Source organism: Bactrocera neohumeralis, chromosome 4 (assembly GCF_024586455.1).
Source record: "Bactrocera neohumeralis isolate Rockhampton chromosome 4, APGP_CSIRO_Bneo_wtdbg2-racon-allhic-juicebox.fasta_v2, whole genome shotgun sequence".
NCBI classification, from domain to species: domain Eukaryota; kingdom Metazoa; phylum Arthropoda; class Insecta; order Diptera; family Tephritidae; genus Bactrocera; species Bactrocera neohumeralis.
In genome coordinates this window covers 18,753,914-18,772,236 of record NC_065921.1, presented here as the reverse complement: position 1 = coordinate 18,772,236, position 18,323 = coordinate 18,753,914, and the positions used below count along the sequence as shown (strand labels likewise).

Below are 18,323 nucleotides of genomic sequence, written 5' to 3'. Positions count from 1 at the left end.
GCAGAACCGACAGTTCGCACTAGAAGCTAGACCCATATTAAATAGGAGGCTACACCCATATTAAATAGGGAACTAGACCCATATTAAATAGGAGGCTAGATAAAAGGTTCTTCGTCTACTTAGAATCTTCATTCTTTGGGAGGAGATTAACTTCCCACAGCCAAACTCTTCTGTTGCCATTTGAAGCTTTGTATGTTTATCTGTTGGACCGATTACTAAGTTGAGTGCTGTGAGTTCCAGCATAATATCTTATGTATCTGTGGGTCACGCATTGCACCCTATACGCAGGCGCAGACAAGACTTTGCAGTTTCAATAGTTCAAGTTCAAGTCCTACCGAAGTCTGATGAAGCACAAGCCACCGCTCCATACGTAACAATCGGTCTTACTTGATCATGACAAACATCCACCGAGTAATCCTTGGTTGCAGCCCCAGAATTTCCCAGCAAGTCTATTACACGCTATGAGAACTTTTGTGCAGGAACCTTTTTCTGGTTAACGGGACAATGATCGTTTTCGACGGATTGATATTCAAACAAAGACTGATGCACAATCACTTGGACCGGCGTAATCCACTTTACACGATCTGTGATCAGACAGTGTTCCGGAACTTCCCTCTCGCTAATACAACAATGTCATCCGCGTACCCTTGACAACGGACCACATTGTTAGTTAGCAGATCAAGAAGCGACTAGACTCCATAAAAGCGGTATGAGACTACACCCTGTGCGCAACCGGACCCTATTGTTTGTCAGCAGATCAAGAAACGACTAGACTCCATAATAGATTCTAATAGATTCTAACCTGTGGGCAACCTCTTATCCTGTCGAGAGGAAATCTTATTAGCCCCTAGTGTGGCCTCAGCTATCTTAGTGGACGTCAAAAACATCTTCGATGTCTAGGATGGCGCATAGCATCAGCTCTCCAGCAACCAAAGAACATGCTGATTCGCATGTAGTGGTACGATCTTCAACGCCTTCGACCTTATTTCGTGATCTATAATATATGTATTTCGTAGGATGTGAGACTAATTGGCCCAAAGGATTTCGCCAATGAATAGTCTCCTTCCGTCTTACTTTCGGTGTGAAGATTACCTTTAGTCCGCCATGGATATACGTCAACGCTAGGATATATCTCATCAGGCTATCTCTCATCAAAAAAACTTTCCAGAAGTATTGAAAAAATGACGTGACTGCTGTATGCTATTGTGACCCAATGTTGGCGCGTTTCGACAAATGAGCAGCTTCTTCGGGAGAAGGGGACGTGTGCAAAATTTTAGATCGATATCTCAAAAATTGAGGGACTAGTTCGGGTATATACTATATATTAATTGACCCACTGACCTCATCTTTTTCCATTCACTACAGCAAGTAGCTTGATTTTTAGCGTTTATTTTTTTTACCGATGCCAAAATAATTTCCACAAAGCACGCAATAGTTCCTGTACAAGGATTCAAGGAGAATTTAACCAAATATATACTTCATTAAAACGATCCTATTATTTTGACCATAACTGCATATAGTTCTTTCTAGTTTTTCTTACTTGAATAACCTTGTTCATACTTCTGTTATTTTTTCCTATTTATTTTATCTTGATTATTTCCGTTTTTTTCTTATTTACGCGCTTATTCTATTATTTTCTTATATATCCTATTTTTGTATTCTCAACTTTTTCCTTTTATTTTGTTTTTATTTCATGTTTTTCTAATTCATTCTTATTTTTCTTACTATGTGCTTGTTTTTGTTTCACATAATTCCCATACAACTTGTTCCGTCTGCTTTTTTCCGCTACCCTTCTTTCTTTTATCCTTTTTACGGTCCAGCACACGCTCCGCGGCAGCAGATAGTGGAAGATTTATGTGCGCATTGTGAAATTAAAATGCATGAAATTAATTGTTTTGTTGTTTCCACTCGCCATTATTAAATTCCTGCTGTTTCGACATTTGTTTTCTCATTTCTTTTGGTTGTTTTTTTGCTGCGTAACTGTAATTTAGTTATCCTTTTACGCATTTTTTGCGTGTAATTTTTTGAGTAGTGCTCACAGATATTAAATTTCTGTCCAGTGGTTGCCACTTGTTTACAAAGCGCTCAGCGAGACTCTAAATATTTGCGTATATATCCACTAACGGTTTTTTCGTGAAGTGTTAGTGACTTTGTGGTCGTTGAATTGGAAATGAGTATTTTTGTTAGCAAATTTGTTGGAGGTTAAGTTAGGTATGCCAAAATTAAAAGTGGAAAGTTTAATAAACTTTTTAGTGAGATAAAGGGTGATGCATTTTTGGTTCCTCTCTTGAAAGGAAATAGGTTTATGAATGATGTTCAAAAATAGAACTAAACGCAACCTTAGTCTCATATAACGGATGATCTAAATAGAGATTCTTTTTTTGACAGATCACGCGTGAGTCGTGTCAAACTGTCGTGTTATTTTTGTTCAGTATTGTTTGGGATTTCATCATGGAAAGTCTTACGCCTGAAGTGGAGAGTCGATTCGTCGCCGTTCGTAACAACTCGGACTAACGTATGGAAACCGCTCAACCTTCCCAAGCAACGTCCCTTCGCTCTATGGGCTCTTGAAAACTTTCAAAAAGATCCGCCGCAAATTTTGTTCAGCGATGAAGCTCATTTCCGGCTCAATGGGTATGTACACAAGCGAAATTGTCGCATTTGGGACGAAGAGCAACCTGAAGAGATTCAAGTGCTGCTATTTCATCCAAAAAAAAAAAAACAACGGTTTGGTGTGGTTTGTGGGCCTGTGGAATCACCGCTACATATTTCTTCAAAAATGATGCCAGTGTAAACGTAACCGTCAATAGCGTTCATTATCGCGTCATGGTAACCGACTATTTGATCGTGATTTTGGTGACATTTGGTTTCAATAAGACGGCGTCACTTCCCACACATTGCATCAATCAATGGATTTATTGAGAGAACATTTCGATGAGCAGATAATTGCACGATTTGGGCCGGTCGTTTTGGCCACCAAGATATCACCGTTAGACTTTTTCCTGTGCCTTGGAACAAAACATTACGCGTATTATTCATCATGTTTCGAAATGCTCGAACGAGTTATCGAAAATTGGACTCATCGGATGGACCATTTGAAACGTAGCCGCGATCTATGTTTTTTTTTTTTAAAAGTAGGGAGCCTCGATGAATTAAGTTGGTGACCGAAAGAAACTGTTACAGACAGCATAAAAACAACATACTAATTTATCACGAACGAAGTATTTGAGTGGAACAAAATATTCAGTGAATGTGAAGTGAACGAAAACCCGACTCATGCGAGGCGTCCATCCAACTCTGTTAATGACAATATCGAAATCATCGAAAATGTAAAAAAAAATAGTGCTTGCAAATCGTCGTGTTGGCAACAGAGGGTTGGCAGGGGATCCCAGCATCTCTTAAGGATCGACTCCACACATTTTGGTTAATGTTTTGGGTACGGAGCGTGATAATGCAAGATACGACGTCGAGTAGAAGTCGCAAAAGAGATGACTCTGCATTCATCTAAAACATTATTACTGGTGACGAGACGTGGGTCTATGAATATAAGGTCGAAACTGTCCAACAATTCAACGAATGGCGTTCCAAAAATTAGCCGAAATTTGAAACACTGTAGACCATCCCAGTCGAGGCTTATAACAAACATGTTCCAAGATCAAATTTTATGAAGGACTCACACGGGACCAGATCGATGTTAGTTTTCTAAAGAAATCCGTTTAAAATCTTCAAGGTACCCTTAAATTATCTGTTACCGAAATATAAAATAAAATTCGCCGTCAAATTTGTCAATATTAGCATTAATATTTTTTAAGCAAATAATTAATGTAATTATGACACCAAACAAAGTAAATGAGAAACCCAAAGAAACAAGGCCGCAAATGCAAAGCAGCATAAAAGGGGCGAATCGAAAAAGAGACAACTGAAAAAAGGGGGCACCGAAAATGCTTAGAAACAGTTAAAAGCAAAAGCAGAACTTAATGAAGACCTCGAAAACCATTTAGCCGTCGGAAAAGGGAAGGAACAGACATAAAAATAATGAGGCCTAATAAAAATGAAAACATGAACGAAAATGAATAAATAAATTTACTTTGTTTATACTCGTTGTAGGGGCACACTGAGCAGAAAACGAGCAGAGAATCATATAATAACGGTAGTATAACGCGCTGACGCGATGCCATGATGCAGATAATGATGGCAATGATAAGAGTTGATGGCGGAACGCTGTTACAGACTTTGTTGTTGGGGGAAGCCGTTGCTATTTACAGTTAGATGACGTTTGACTAGTAAAAATGTCAAAAACTCCGAAAGCTGATAAGAAGCAATGGTTATGTTTAGCGATTAATATGTCGCATGATAAGCTTACAGCTTTGAACATTGTTTATACGTGGGAAAATATTTGAAACCCCGCGCATCACGGGCGCATGGGTATTTATGAACACAGGTTTTGGTGTTTTAGACTGTGCCTCATACAGTTTTTGGTGGGATAGAGCTAAAGGCCGTAAAAATTGTAAAACAGCGGTTTTTATTAGAAGGCTATTCGAAGAATTTATGTGACTTAAAATTATTACTGAAAGAACAATTTAAGATATTTTGGAATGTCCACCAACTGTACATCGTTAGAGAAGTCTACAAAAGTCTCAATGACATTAAACAAGAAATTTAGTTTAGGTTGGGTTAGGTTAGGCCGTAGATTTCACCTTATTGACGGATATCACACGGACAGCTGTTGGTTCTTTGCGTTACCCATAAAGTTCTTAAAGTCGATCTCTAGAACCTCATAAAGCGACGAAGCACTTTGACTTTACCAGAAAAGTGCGATTAATATCAATCCCATCCGCTTCGCTAGGTTGCCGAACGTGTGTCTACCAAAATTTTACAATCTCAGTCTGACAAAGGCCGGATAATAGAGTAGAAAGTGACAAGATGATGCCAACTCGCCTTCCAACATACAGCTTTGGCAAAGGCGGCCGACAGTGTCCAGTCAGAACACCATCCATTGCGGTGAAATGAGATGAGATTCTAGGTCAGGAGAATCTCACAGTTGCACAAGTTCTGGTTGTTGACCAGCGTTTGCTGAGCTCATTTTCGATCATTGCTGTTATGGGTAATTATACCTTGTTTAGTGAAAGGAGGTTGTAAACTTGGACCGACGCCAGGTAACGGTAGGTCCCGAAAAGGGACGACGGGTTAGGAAAGCAGTGTCAGAAAGGTATGTTGGAATTGGTTTAGGAATTCAAGTCTAGATATTTGGAATGGTCAGTCAAATTGCCTGAGAACCAGCTCTCCGCTACAGAAACTATCGGGTTATGCGTGTAATGTTTTTGATGAATTGGTGAATGCTGCCTTGGCTGAATAAAATCCGGGTAGGTTTCAGTTCCGGTTACGTAGACCCGACTGTCGTAGGAACGGATCCTTCAAACTCATTAGTGAAAGACTAAAGATTAAAAATATGATCAACGTCCCACGACACAGATTCCGCCTTCTTGTCGTGCTCGCGCCACGCTCAAGAAACACTTGTCCAACATGGACCTAATCTCTAGCGCAAACTGCCGGTTTTGCGACATCGAACGGGAAAGTCCAGGACACCTCATTATAGATAGCCCAGCAATTTGTAGAAGCAGGCTCAAGGCTTTGGGATCCATTTTGTGACCATATGTAACATAGGAGAGGGCACAATAGACCATAGGTCGCAGTGCAAAACCGCAATTATCAATTGCTATCTCTCAATCTTAGGAAGTTTTATTTAAAAAAATATTGGTAACTTTTGGTACGTACTGACAGAGTTAAGGCATTGGGTATAAAAATGGAACGCGAACGAAGCCAATGTTTTCTAATTTCGTTTCGATTAATGAAATTGTGTCTAAAAAAAGTGTCTCAGAATAAAAAATACACCCTGCTGAGACACCTAACACACAAATGAATGAGTAAATTTGTGCAATGTCAAAAGGTGCCTAGATAATATGAAGCTGGAAGGTAAGAAGCCTCAAAGTATGCAAATAACTTTTTATCACGCCGCCATTAAAAGTAAATCAGGCAAAATGCCAGTGGAAATGGGTTGTGCTTTTGACTGACAAAGCGCGGGAACGCCGCAACAAACAACAACGCGAGTGGCAAATATAAATAGGCAGCCGCGACTTCGGAAAGATGTGAAGGACACGCCGGCATAGGCGGCAAAATGGCAGCTGCGAAACGGAAATGAACCGCTTTTGCTAGCATTTATGGCATTAAGATAACTTAACATAAATTTACAACAACAAATAGAAACAAAGAGCGACGCGCTAACGAACTGCCAAAGGAGCGCGAGGAAATTTCGAAAGGATAACAGGCAACGCAACGGTAAAAGCAACAATGGAAAAAAATCTTTTTGATTTATAAAATAAAGTGAAAGTTGAAAAGGTTAAGTGGAAAATAGACAAATCGTGGAGAGAGAGAGGGAGAGAGAGAGAGAGAAGCGGTGTAAAGGTAAATGGTACGCGCCAATGGGTTTGTAAAAGCCTGGCTGGCAGTTAGACGACGGAATTTGCTGCGTCATAAACGCTTTAATTTCCGCCCAACATGACAAGCGGTTTGTGTACACTCTGACACACACACACACAAACACTGGCAAAATAGTGGCTTTCACTTTCATTCGCTGGTTTGTTGTAATGCTTTGAAAATCCCGCAATAAACATTTTCGCGTCCATTTGTTGGTAAACGCCCTTTTGCGCCCTCAAGTATGCAATGCTAATAAGAAATAGGCATACAGTTTACAAAATATAAAGTTGAAATGAAAATAAAAATTAAAATTAAAAAAGGAATGCATTATAATACGGCAAGTAGAATAGCACGCTCAAGGACGCGCAATGTTTTCGCCGACAAAAAGTTAACTAGACAAAAGCGTGGAACCAAAATGAAGAGTGGATAGTGGATGATACGAAAGATCAGCGATTGTTAATAATATACGTACAGACATTTATTTGTGTGTTAGAAATATATATGTACATATGTATATGTATATACAATTATACCTTGAACCGTGAATGTTAAGTTTGTAGCACAAAGAAAAAAGTCCCTTAATTCTTGAGTTATCGATATGAAATTTTGTGCATGTTTTTTTTCTCCCCAAGTAACTGCTTATTTGTCAAAACAGTCAATATCGGACCACTATATGATATAGCTGCCATACAAACTGATTGATCAAAATGAAGCCCGTGTATGGAAAACTTTTTTATTTGACAGGATATCTTCACGAAATTTGGCATAGATTATTGTTTAAGGAAACGATTCAATCTTCGAGCATATTGCTTATATCGGAATACGGTAGCATATAGCTGCCTTACAAACTGATCGATCAAAATACGGTCCTTGCATTGACAACTTCTGTTGTTGACGCGATAACTTTAGGAAATTTAGCGTTGTATTATCCCAGGCACATGTACAATCTCCAATCTATCAAAATTGACAGATCGAACAACTATAGCATAAGTACATATAAACGTATATACATAGCTGCCATAGAAAGTGACCGAACAAATTTTTTTTTATATTTTTATTTATTTTATTTCTATACCCTTTTATGCCTTAAGAAAAGCTCTTCTAAATGGTATTACAGCTTCGGTTAACCCTTTTATTTATTCCTTTTTTCATAGTTGACGAAACAATTGCTTTTGTTGTCTAACAAACAATAGTCACAGCCACTGCGCGCGCCTTTAATGTGCTGCTGAACTCAATTTTCACACTTTGGATAAAATTTTTTTTCAACACACACACACACTGTTACACAAACTAGTATCTTGTACCTACTTAAGTAGGTACTTAAGCGACAAAATATATATATATGTATGTACATGCTTACAAGATGTGTCCAAGTTTAATGTCAACAAAGGCAAACTGCCTAGTGTTATGCGCTATTTTCCTTAGAAAAGATATAGTTATACAAAATTATATGCTATCTTCGCAATTCTATTATACACTTGACGCCTATTTGCTGCTACACAGCTGCTTGAGACTAGCAGTGGCAGATTTAATGAGCGTACCAACCGACTATGCTGATATTATCAACGCTTTGCCACACCTCTACCCTACCACAATATAACCACATAGTTAATAATTTCTTCCATGTAGACAATTTCTACTCTTGCTTATTGTCTCAAGACATTAATTGCAGTTGCTTTTTGGCGCTTCTTTTATTGTTATAATTTTATTGCTATGAAAGCTTGTATTGCCGCAACGTGGCTTTAATTAAGCATCTTAGGAAAGTTTCTTTCCTCTTTTATATATATATTTTAATATAATTTGAGATAGTTGATATTGTATGTAAGTTTCCTAATAAGTAGAGAAACACAGTCGTTTTATCGTATTTTTGCATACTTTTCGCTTTCATAACAGAATTTTCGTTGCTTAATTATACACGTTTATTTATTATTATTTTTTTTTTTTTTGCTGCTGATCATTTGCGTTTTGGTCTAAGTAAACCTTTTTAACCAGTTTTTAAACAAAAAAATCTAATCGATTATATTTAAAAACGTGTTTAATAAATTTATTGTCTTTGAAAAGCACACTCAAGTTTGAAATATGTTTGATAAAACTTTTAAATTATGTATTTTTAAATATTTGTGCATACAAATGTTCTAAACAATTTAAACAAACGGCACTCGAGCGATATTTTATAAACATATATTTTTTTGAGCGTTCTCTCTTTATACACACACACATTTTATCGAATTTTAGTCTTGCCGAAATATTACTATTAACAATTAATAAATAAAAAATTAATGTTTTCTATAACTTTTCATTTAAAGTTTAGGTTTTTTTCCACATTAAAGCAAATTCTGTTTCATTATAATAAAAATTGTAGATAGCGTCTCATGCATTTAATGGCAATATTTCACCTAATATATAAAAAGTAGATTGTATATATGTATGTACATAAATAAAATTGTTATCAAAAGTGATTGAAAGTAAATCTGAAAACGGCACAAAAGAGCATTATTGATTGTCGTTATCAATTAAAACTTTTTCTACTAAGAGCACCAGCCCAATAGCAATAATTTCAAACAGCTGTTTTGGCAGCCGTATACACCACGTACTACATATGTATGTACATATATATACATATGTATGTATGTATGTGCAAAAACCAAAAATTGGGCCAGCTTGGCAACTGTGGACAATGGAATAATTTCATTGAATTAAATACTAACATGTTTCATAAAACAATTGTGAAATCTCTATTTAAGCCAGACGCTGCCAAATTAGGAAACTAAACCATAAGCTACATACGTACATACACTTAATGCGTGCTACTTTGAGTTCATTCCTCAAATATGTAAATGTTTGGTAGCACTAGAATTAGGTTTAAATTATGTTATATCAACAAGTATAGATAAAAATTTATATAATATTTGTGCATACATTAGATAGAAAAACTTACAAAATTTCCACAAGAACTAACTAACTTCCGCTACGGGAGGCCTTCTGATTTGTATAAGAGTAGTGTCACGTAGTCAAATTATTATTTTTTACCTATTTGTTGATGTTTAGCACGTAAATACAATTGTTATTTTTGTAATGTATCAGTTCCATGCGACTTACTTTGTAATCAGTTAAAGATAATTGCTAACGCATCTACCTAATCTTGACAGTGAACCAATATAAACAATTTTGAAGTATGCAAGGAAGCTCCACAAAAAATTGTAATCAATTCTCAACCACTCTTGGCAAACATGAGAAATATTACACGCCGTCTAGATATGTACTACATAATAAACAACACAAAGACAACAGCCGGTATTTGTAGTAGGTAAACAAGTTATGTATTTGGTAGGCTAACTTGACCGGCGGAGCGAATTGGAACGCCGTATCAAAAAGCTAAAAGCAAGAATATTTCGAAGTCACATCAGCAAAAGCAGAGAACTTCGAAAGAATGCGCAACAAAAAAATGTACAGCTGTGGTCATTTCAATAAAATTAGAGCGCATTTATTTTGTGTATTAACATTATTTGATACGACCTTGATTATTGAAATCCTCATATCACCAGACAAACCATAGAACTTTTTCATTTTAACTAATAACTTCGAATTCTTATTAGAACACCAACTGAAAGTGCTGGAAAAGCACCATTTTGCAAAATTATTTGTAGAATTTCATTAAATTGCAGGCTTTTCAAACAGTTTATTATACACATGCATAAATGTATAATAAGTGGACATCTTCGTTTAAAATTAGCACATTCACGCACAATTTGCTATGCACAAAATACACGCTTTAACCGCAAAAGCATCATTTGGCGCAACAACAAGAATAAGCACTCGCACTCCGATAACCGTAAGCTCATCCCAATAAGAATATTAGACATTTAACAAAATGACAATTATGCCGCATTTTTGCGGATATTTTAATTATGATTTCACTCACCAAATTATTATTTATTATAAAAACACAAATTTTGTCTCAAAATTGCATAATTCGCAACTTTTTCTGTTACACAATTACCGCAAAATGTACAAATATTCTTGTTGACCACGCTATAAGCTACTTTTTCCATACGATAGCAAACGACGCGGCGAAACGAATGTAAACAATAGAAGGGGTGTTCGAAACTCGAAGCCAGATGTTGCCGACACTGAAAGCTTTGCCAGATGTAAAGACTAAAATTTTATGTCAATTGTTACAATTTGTCAAAGTGCTTTCAAGTTCAAATTATCTTTAAGTTTAATTTGTATATTTAAATTGTTTGAACGAAAGCTTATTCCAAATCTGTTATTATTTAAAACTAAGATATGTAGTAAACACAGAAATATTTGATATCTGACACGACACTGGATCGACGAAATTCAAACAGCATCACATGGCTGTCATTCGTTTTTAGTAAAGTATAAAGCTATATCAGCAAAAAATATTTAACTACGAATTCGCCGTTGAAATGAAGCGCACATAAAATTTTGTATGTTCATTTCTGCTATGTGATACTCACAACCTTTATACTAATAGTTTAGGAAGTTTTTATTAATGAATACAAAAAACTATGTTAATTGTTAATTTTACGATAATTGAGCTTATACAACCGGAAATCATTCTTATTAATATCATCCCTGAAGTACGTTCCAAACATTCAAACATGGCAACATGTTGAACCAGAGAACATAAAACAATTGAACAATAAAATTGTTTATTTATTTATTTAAATATGACCTGTAAAATAATACAAACAGAATATGAAACTAAAGGAACTGGCTGCTTCGGCCTTCGTTGTTTTTTTACCTATTCCTCATTTAGTTGAATAAATCTGGACCCTGTATTTCGATGTTTGGAAATGATCTTATAACAATTATCATTTATGTTCTCTGGTTGAATCCTCAAGTAGAAAAGAAAATTGAAGCGATTCATTTGTTTAAATTACAAATTGTCTATTGTTCCAAGATCTTTTTCAAATTTTGAAATAGATACATGTGCCGGGACTTATTCAACTAAACCTAACCTACTTGAGGAATGTGTAGTGCCGCTGCAAACTGCATACAAAGCTAATTTAAAGGAATTTCAATGTTTCCCATTATTTATACATTAATTATATTTTAAGCAAAACTCATCCACTTTATTTTGTTTCCTGCAAAATTTAATAATTTTCTCATTGCAGTTACTATATTTGCAAGTTCTGTACGCATATTTAAATAATTGGTTTATTACTAACTTCCAAACGCAAGTGCCAAGATTTACTCAACGAATCCTAACCAATTTGAGGAACGTGTAATGCTGCTGTAAAGTGCATACTTAGCTAATTTAAAGGAACTTCAATGTTTCCAAATATTTGCACATTAATTAGATTTGAAGCGAAACTCCTTAACCTGTTTCCTGCAAAATTGAATGTTTCCTATCGCATATTGTAAATAACTACAGCAATATGAAGGATTTTTTGATGGTAGTTTCTATATTTGCAGGATTCTGTCACTCATATTCAAATATTTTTGTCATTACTAGCATTAACTATTGGAAGAATTCAAATACTTAGAACATTCTTAAACTTATGGTTAAACAAGCAATGACTCGGCCCATAAATTACAAATCTTTAAAACGATCCCAAACTACAAGCTAAAGTGACTACATTTCAAACCCAATTATCTAACAACACATTACCTAAAAACTTTTTTGACTATTTTGTTCAATCTAAGGGCCTTCGGGCATGGACCGTTACATTATTTTAATATATAGCCTGAGTAGAAGAATACAATAACTAAACAAGTTGTCTTAAACTTATTACTAAACAATATGACATCAAAACTTCAACTGGCTAACATGTTTTCCTATGCCGACTTTGGTAACAGGCAAATTTTAAAACACAACTTTGCTTAATTACTTCCAATACTATTGGGACAGATGTCCCATATATTAGAATAAATTTCTCTCCAAGAATGCAAAAATTCAGTTACTATTGCAAACACCAGTTAATGCCTCTATTTCCAAGTACAGAAGACCGTCGTTTCGTTCAATAAACATAAAAACTGCATATCCAATTTTCGAACACATGCTTTTCATCTGTGAACGCCTTGCAAACCATCAACTACTATTTGACTTGTCACACTGTGTTATATGTTTGAGGTTATGCTTAAAACGTGGTATACTATTTGAACAAATGTTTTAACTGAGTAATTCTAAAATCTACAATTATATGTAGCATATCACGAAGTCCACCTTCCATTGCAAATAATAAAAATCACTTTTTATAATTTTTCACCTCCAGCAAAAATTTAAAGAAATTCTTTATTTCAAACAATTTACACTTAATGCAAACTTTTCGAAACGCGCCCAAAAATTTGGGAGCGAAATTTTTACTCGAAGCTTTTTAATGGGATGTCAGGTTGAAGCGTGTAAAAAACCTGCAACAAAATATGAAATGAGAATTAGTTACAATTCATTTGGAGCGCTAGCGCTTCACGCTGTAATGACGAATACTTACATTCTCCAATGCCGTCAACGAGTTTATTTGGACCTTGCGCGCATCTTCCTGCGTTTACGCTTCAACCTCCGCATACGCTTCTTACGCCACTATAATAAAATTAAAATACACAAAAAATTAGAAAAATTCACAAATTGCAAGAAATTTTCAGCAAAATTGTCAATTCAACCACGTGTGTATACCGAAATCTACAGCAATGGCGGCCGGCCGCACGAAAATGTTTTTAAAACAATGTAAAATGTATTTTAAAGTTACTTGATTTTAAATAAGCATTTTGAACACTTTGCAAACATCAAATTCCAATTGTTGGTTTAATTATTTTACATATATTTTTAACACTTTGTACACTTTTATGGCAAAATTACCTTAGCTCTCATTTTTCTTTCTTCACACGAAGACGGTTAAAGAACGAAAGAAAGATGAACGGAACTTCATTCGCAAGACAACTTTTTGTGAGCAGCGCTACCAACATTTGGCTGATAAAACGCATGCGCTGAATTGTTCAGGGTTGTATTTTTGGTAACGCCACTAGATGTCGCAGAGCGGTGCATTTGCTGATAGGAAATTAGTTACATTAAACGCCCGTCAGGCTTTTCTAATTTGAGCGCACGAATAAGCGTCCAATTATTAAATGTTCTTTTCAAGTGTTTTAAAAAATTTAATTTTTAAGAATTTACAACGTATTTATACAATTGTTTAATATAATTATTTATTTCATTGTAGACATTCTGTGTAGTCTCCAAACGATTTCGGAAAAACTACATACACCGCTTCACCGGTACGAAAAGTCTCTTCCTTTTCCACCCATGGAGTACAGCACGTCGGGTCTGCGTCTACATAGCAACGAATCAATTCTTCGACTACTGCGTCATGGCTACAATTCTATTCAACTGCATTTTTTTAGCTATGACCGAGACGGTGGAAGAGGCCGAGTAAGTTTCGTAAAGCAAAACATAACCTCCACAGCATATAATATTTATATGCACATCCTCTTCCTGTTTGCAGATATATCTTCCTAGCAATTTACTCCATTGAAATGGTAATCAAAATCGTTGCCAAAGGCTTCCTACTCAACAAGTACACCTATCTGCGCAATCCATGGAATTGGCTGGACTTTGTTGTAATAACGAGTGGTTATGCCACTATCGGCATGGAGGTGGGCAATCTGGCCGGTTTACGTACATTTCGCGTGTTGCGCGCCCTAAAGACTGTTTCAATAATGCCAGGACTAAAGACTATCATCAATGCACTTTTGCACTCATTCCGCCAATTGGCCGAGGTCATGACATTAACCATTTTTTGCTTAATGGTCTTTGCACTGTTCGCACTACAGGTGTGTACAAAGTAACGGTATTACTTTTAGAGTGAAATATTAAATAGTATTTCTTCGCAATAGGTTTATATGGGTGAACTGAGAAATAAGTGTGTGAGAAATCTTCCAGACGATTGGGTTAATACCACAGACTTGGAGTGGCGCAGGTGCGTAATGAATTATTTCACAAATATTTTTAGGGTTAGGTGTACGCATAGACACGGAAAAACAAGAATTTTTAAGAACTCTTTGCTAATTATAGAATAAAATGAGTAAGATTTACTTAAAATTTTTTAGAGAATATGTCCAAGATATTAAACTTAGGAAAATGCAAAAATAAAAAGCAAGTTTTTTTGAAAAGTCTGACTATCCCTAACCCCATGTGCATTTTCCTGTGTTCTCAACAGCTGGATCAACGACACCGACAACTGGCTGTACGACGACGAGGAAATGCCAATGCTTTGTGGCAATTTAACAGGCGCTCGCCACTGCCCTACGGACTACACTTGCCTTTGCGTGGGTGAGAACCCGAATCATGGTTATACGAATTTCGATAACTTTATGTGGTCCATGTTAACGACTTTCCAATTGATTACATTGGACTATTGGGAGAATGTCTACAATATGGTGAGCATTATTGTGGATATTTAAAATAATTATTTTTTTATATTTTATGAAAATTATTATTACAGGTATTGGCCACATCTGGTCCCATGAGTGTGTCATTTTTTACCGTGGTTGTGTTTTTTGGCTCATTTTATTTAATTAATCTAATGTTAGCCGTAGTTGCACTAAGTTACGAGGAAGAAGCCGAAATCACAAACGAAGTGAGTTGCCATAACCCAACTTACGGACATTTATTTAAAAATGTATTTTTTCAATATATCCTTTAGGAACGCAAGAAAGACTTATTGGATCATCGCGATGATTCAACATTTAGCTTCGACCCGTCCGTTTTAAATGTAAAAAAATTAAATAAGAACAATAAAAAGAAGATCGATTCGCGCAAGGGTGTGCTGCTAGCGTCGTATAGCAAAAAGAAGACACGCCGAAAAAAGGTTAAAGGTGGAAAAGACGGTGCCAACAACAATAACGATAGCAACGGAAATGGCCAAGTAAATTGCGAAAACTTTCCTAAACCAATTTTTTATATTTACACAAATTTTACACAATTTCACAGAATAAAAGTAGATCCGTTACGCCCAGCCCAGGTCCCAGTCCACGCCACAGCAATGCTGAACGTCCCAAACAGCTGCAATTGCAGCTCACCACAACCCCACAGCAGCAGCAGCAACAACAACTGCTGCCAACACCCATTGCACAACAACAACAACTAAAGGAACAACAACAATCACAACAAACACCACAAGCGCTAACACCGAAAGAGGCGCAGACTGCTCGCACACGTATTTGCTTCCAAGAAGATGGCAATAAAAATCCCAATATGTTATATCCATCCGATTATAAAGGACAATTGCTGCCTGGCAGCCGTCAGGCCAGCTCCAATTCGAGTGGCGTGAATCGCGAGTCATCGCAAGACGATTCCGGTGTGGTGGATGATCATGAGGAACAGGAGACCGGCACCGAAATGGTCAATGTATCCACAGTGGAGCTGCCAAATGAGTTGACCTCGGTGACGTTGGCTCTGTCGCCGCGCGAGGTGCGGCTCATCAAGTGCAATGGCAACATTGCGCGCATTAAGAAGCATAACATTTATGCGCTGCATCAGGAATTCTCTTCGGAAATTGTGGTGATCGGTGAGTGAATGAATGATTGCATACTAAATTTAAAAAAAAAAAAATACGTTATGTAAAAATATTATATAATATTTTTGGATCTTCTGATCAAATTTGCGTCGAACTGGCTTCTTTCATGCGAGTCGACCATTCAGCTCTGTTAATAACAGTAACATTTTTCACGAAACAGAGGATGAAAACCTGCGTGGTGGCATCAGAGAGACAGTAGATCTCAACATCTCTTATGGATTGATTCAACATATTTTGGTTGATGTTTTGGATAGATAGTTTGATTGAAGTATGAGGAATGTGCTGCGAGCCGTGGTCTATTGTGTTCTCTCCTGTTATTACCACACTTCGTTTCACCCAGTCAAATCAAAAAGGTTTAGTAAGCAGTTTGAGCTCTGGTGTCTCGGCTCTTTGGTCGCAGAAGCAACACTGATGCAGTGAACAGTATTCTAACTTGAGCAGATGACATCGCAGCCTGCAGTGACCTGCATGAAATCCTTCATTTGTTTCTGGAAGAGTATTTACTTTCTTGAACCGTTTTGTATCGAACTCTCCAGAAACAGCCTCGTCTTTCGAAGCCTAGGGACTTGTTGTCGGTAGCGTTTTCTGCTGTCCCTTTCCTTTTTCCGTTACTCCTCTCGTTCCGGTCGTATGTTGTTGTTTCAACGGTCATCTAGTTCCCGTTGTGTTCGACGGGTCGAACTATAGAGAGAGGGGGGTGTCAGATCGGAGATCTAACCTTGTTCGGATCGGTAAGTTTTAGATTAAGTATAGACCTCAGCTGGAAAAATGCTATCTGCTGTTTTCCAGCCGTCTGTATACCATTACATTGCGCTTCTACGAAAGTACTCCTCAAGGATGGAGTACTTCCATTAATTTTTTCAGAATCGTGAGACTTAAAATCCCTTTTCAAATTTAATTTTCTTGATGATGTCATCTCTAGGTAAGGGTGCCAATTGTAGACTCTCTCCAAGCCACCCTGTTTCTGAGCGCTTACTACCGTGTTTTTTCCTTGAACTTTTTTGCTGTCATCCCCATAACAGAGTATGGTTTCAGATTCACCTCTTGTGTAGCGGCTAGGGGTTTTGGATACAAGCGCGTTAAAGCTCTTCTTCTTTTTCTTTATTGTTCGGGTCGACCAAAATATGCTTGGCAACCTGTCGAAGACTCTAGATTCATCAAATCCATTGGCTACTGGTGACAAGACCTGAGTTCATGAATACGACGTTGAAACTGTCCAATATTCCCCAAAATATAGTCGAGAGCGAATTTGGGTTTTTTCGCTCTCACTTTCCATGTATATGGAAAATTGCATTTTTGGTATGTTTTTATTGGCTCAAAAGAAGTCTACTTTGAAGGTTAAAGATTTGTATAAAAATGTGTGAAAAATTTTTTTGGTCAATCCGGCTCAAATTTGATCAGATGGCACTGAGCATGTATTTTTTTATTACTATACTATATATTTATATCAATATTTTCTTTTCTCAGATGATCTTCCCGATCGTAATTGTGATAGATGCATACAATGCTGCGTCAACTATGAAGGTTGGCTGCAGTTCCAGAACTGTCTCTACAAGGTAAATAACTCAATTTAATCAAGTCTATTTAATTTTTAATCGTTGTTGTTGTTTTTATATTGCATATATTGCAGGTGGTGCGTGATCCACTTTTCGAATTAGCCATAACGCTCTGCATAGTACTAAATACGGCATTTCTAGCCATGGAGCATCACGGCATGAGTGAGAACTTTCGCAATGCATTAGACGTAGGCAATAAAGTGCGTAATTCAAATATTACTTTCACTTGCAGTTATATTTTATAAAGCATACACGTTTTACTCCAACAGGTTTTTACATCGATTTTCACATTCGAATGCATCATTAAGTTAATGGCATTGTCGAAGGATTTTTTTCTATGCGGCTGGAACATTTTCGATCTGATCATTGTGACAGCCAGTTTATTAGACATTATATTTGAGTTGGTGGATGGTCTTAGTGTGCTGCGGGGCTTGCGTTTGGTGCGTAGCGCTTGATTTTCATATATTTATATGTATAAAGATTACTCATTAATTTACTTACGAACAGCTCCGCGTGCTCAAGCTAGCGCAATCGTGGACCACAATGAAGGTCCTGCTCAGCATTATCATATCGACAATAGGTGCTTTGGGTAATCTTACCCTGATTTTAGTTATAGTCATATATATTTTCGCTGTGATCGGTATGCAATTGTTTTCGAAAGATTACACACCCGAGAAATTCGATCCAGACCCAGTGCCAAGGCATGTCAATGAAATATAAATTATTTACAAATTTCCGAATTAATTTTTGTGAATTT

At 36.6% G+C, this 18,323-nt stretch overlaps 2 protein-coding genes and 1 long non-coding RNA gene across 6 annotated transcripts in view; 1 reads left to right on the top strand and 2 right to left on the bottom strand.

The window, feature by feature from the left end:
• Window positions 1-9,716, bottom strand: part of LOC126757364 (mitochondrial thiamine pyrophosphate carrier-like) — a 150,579-nt gene extending 140,863 nt beyond the window's left edge. The window contains exons 1-2 of one of the 2 annotated variants that reach the window (XM_050471215.1): window positions 9,574-9,716; window positions 9,413-9,504 (exon numbers count right to left, since the gene is read on the bottom strand). The gene's annotated coding sequence lies outside the window, so the exon portion shown is untranslated. The remainder of the gene's footprint in view (window positions 1-9,412; window positions 9,505-9,573) is intronic. The other variant, XM_050471216.1, reaches the window with a different exon arrangement.
• Window positions 1-18,323, top strand: part of LOC126757345 (sodium channel protein 60E) — a 268,245-nt gene that overhangs the window by 210,937 nt on the left and 38,985 nt on the right. For all 3 annotated transcript variants that reach the window (XM_050471173.1, XM_050471174.1, XM_050471172.1), the window contains exons 3-13: window positions 13,656-13,864; window positions 13,938-14,265; window positions 14,329-14,411; window positions 14,652-14,871; window positions 14,937-15,071; window positions 15,138-15,359; window positions 15,425-16,001; window positions 17,478-17,566; window positions 17,641-17,766; window positions 17,836-18,006; window positions 18,074-18,267. In XM_050471173.1, the coding sequence (XP_050327130.1) occupies window positions 13,656-13,864; window positions 13,938-14,265; window positions 14,329-14,411; window positions 14,652-14,871; window positions 14,937-15,071; window positions 15,138-15,359; window positions 15,425-16,001; window positions 17,478-17,566; window positions 17,641-17,766; window positions 17,836-18,006; window positions 18,074-18,267 (2,354 nt within the window). The remainder of the gene's footprint in view (window positions 1-13,655; window positions 13,865-13,937; window positions 14,266-14,328; window positions 14,412-14,651; window positions 14,872-14,936; window positions 15,072-15,137; window positions 15,360-15,424; window positions 16,002-17,477; window positions 17,567-17,640; window positions 17,767-17,835; window positions 18,007-18,073; window positions 18,268-18,323) is intronic.
• On the bottom strand, window positions 12,694-13,414 carry LOC126757373 (uncharacterized). Its single transcript, XR_007666728.1, has 3 exons — window positions 13,298-13,414; window positions 12,933-13,021; window positions 12,694-12,852 (listed from the first exon to the last, which is right to left on the bottom strand). It is a non-coding gene; the product is annotated as an uncharacterized LOC126757373 (long non-coding RNA).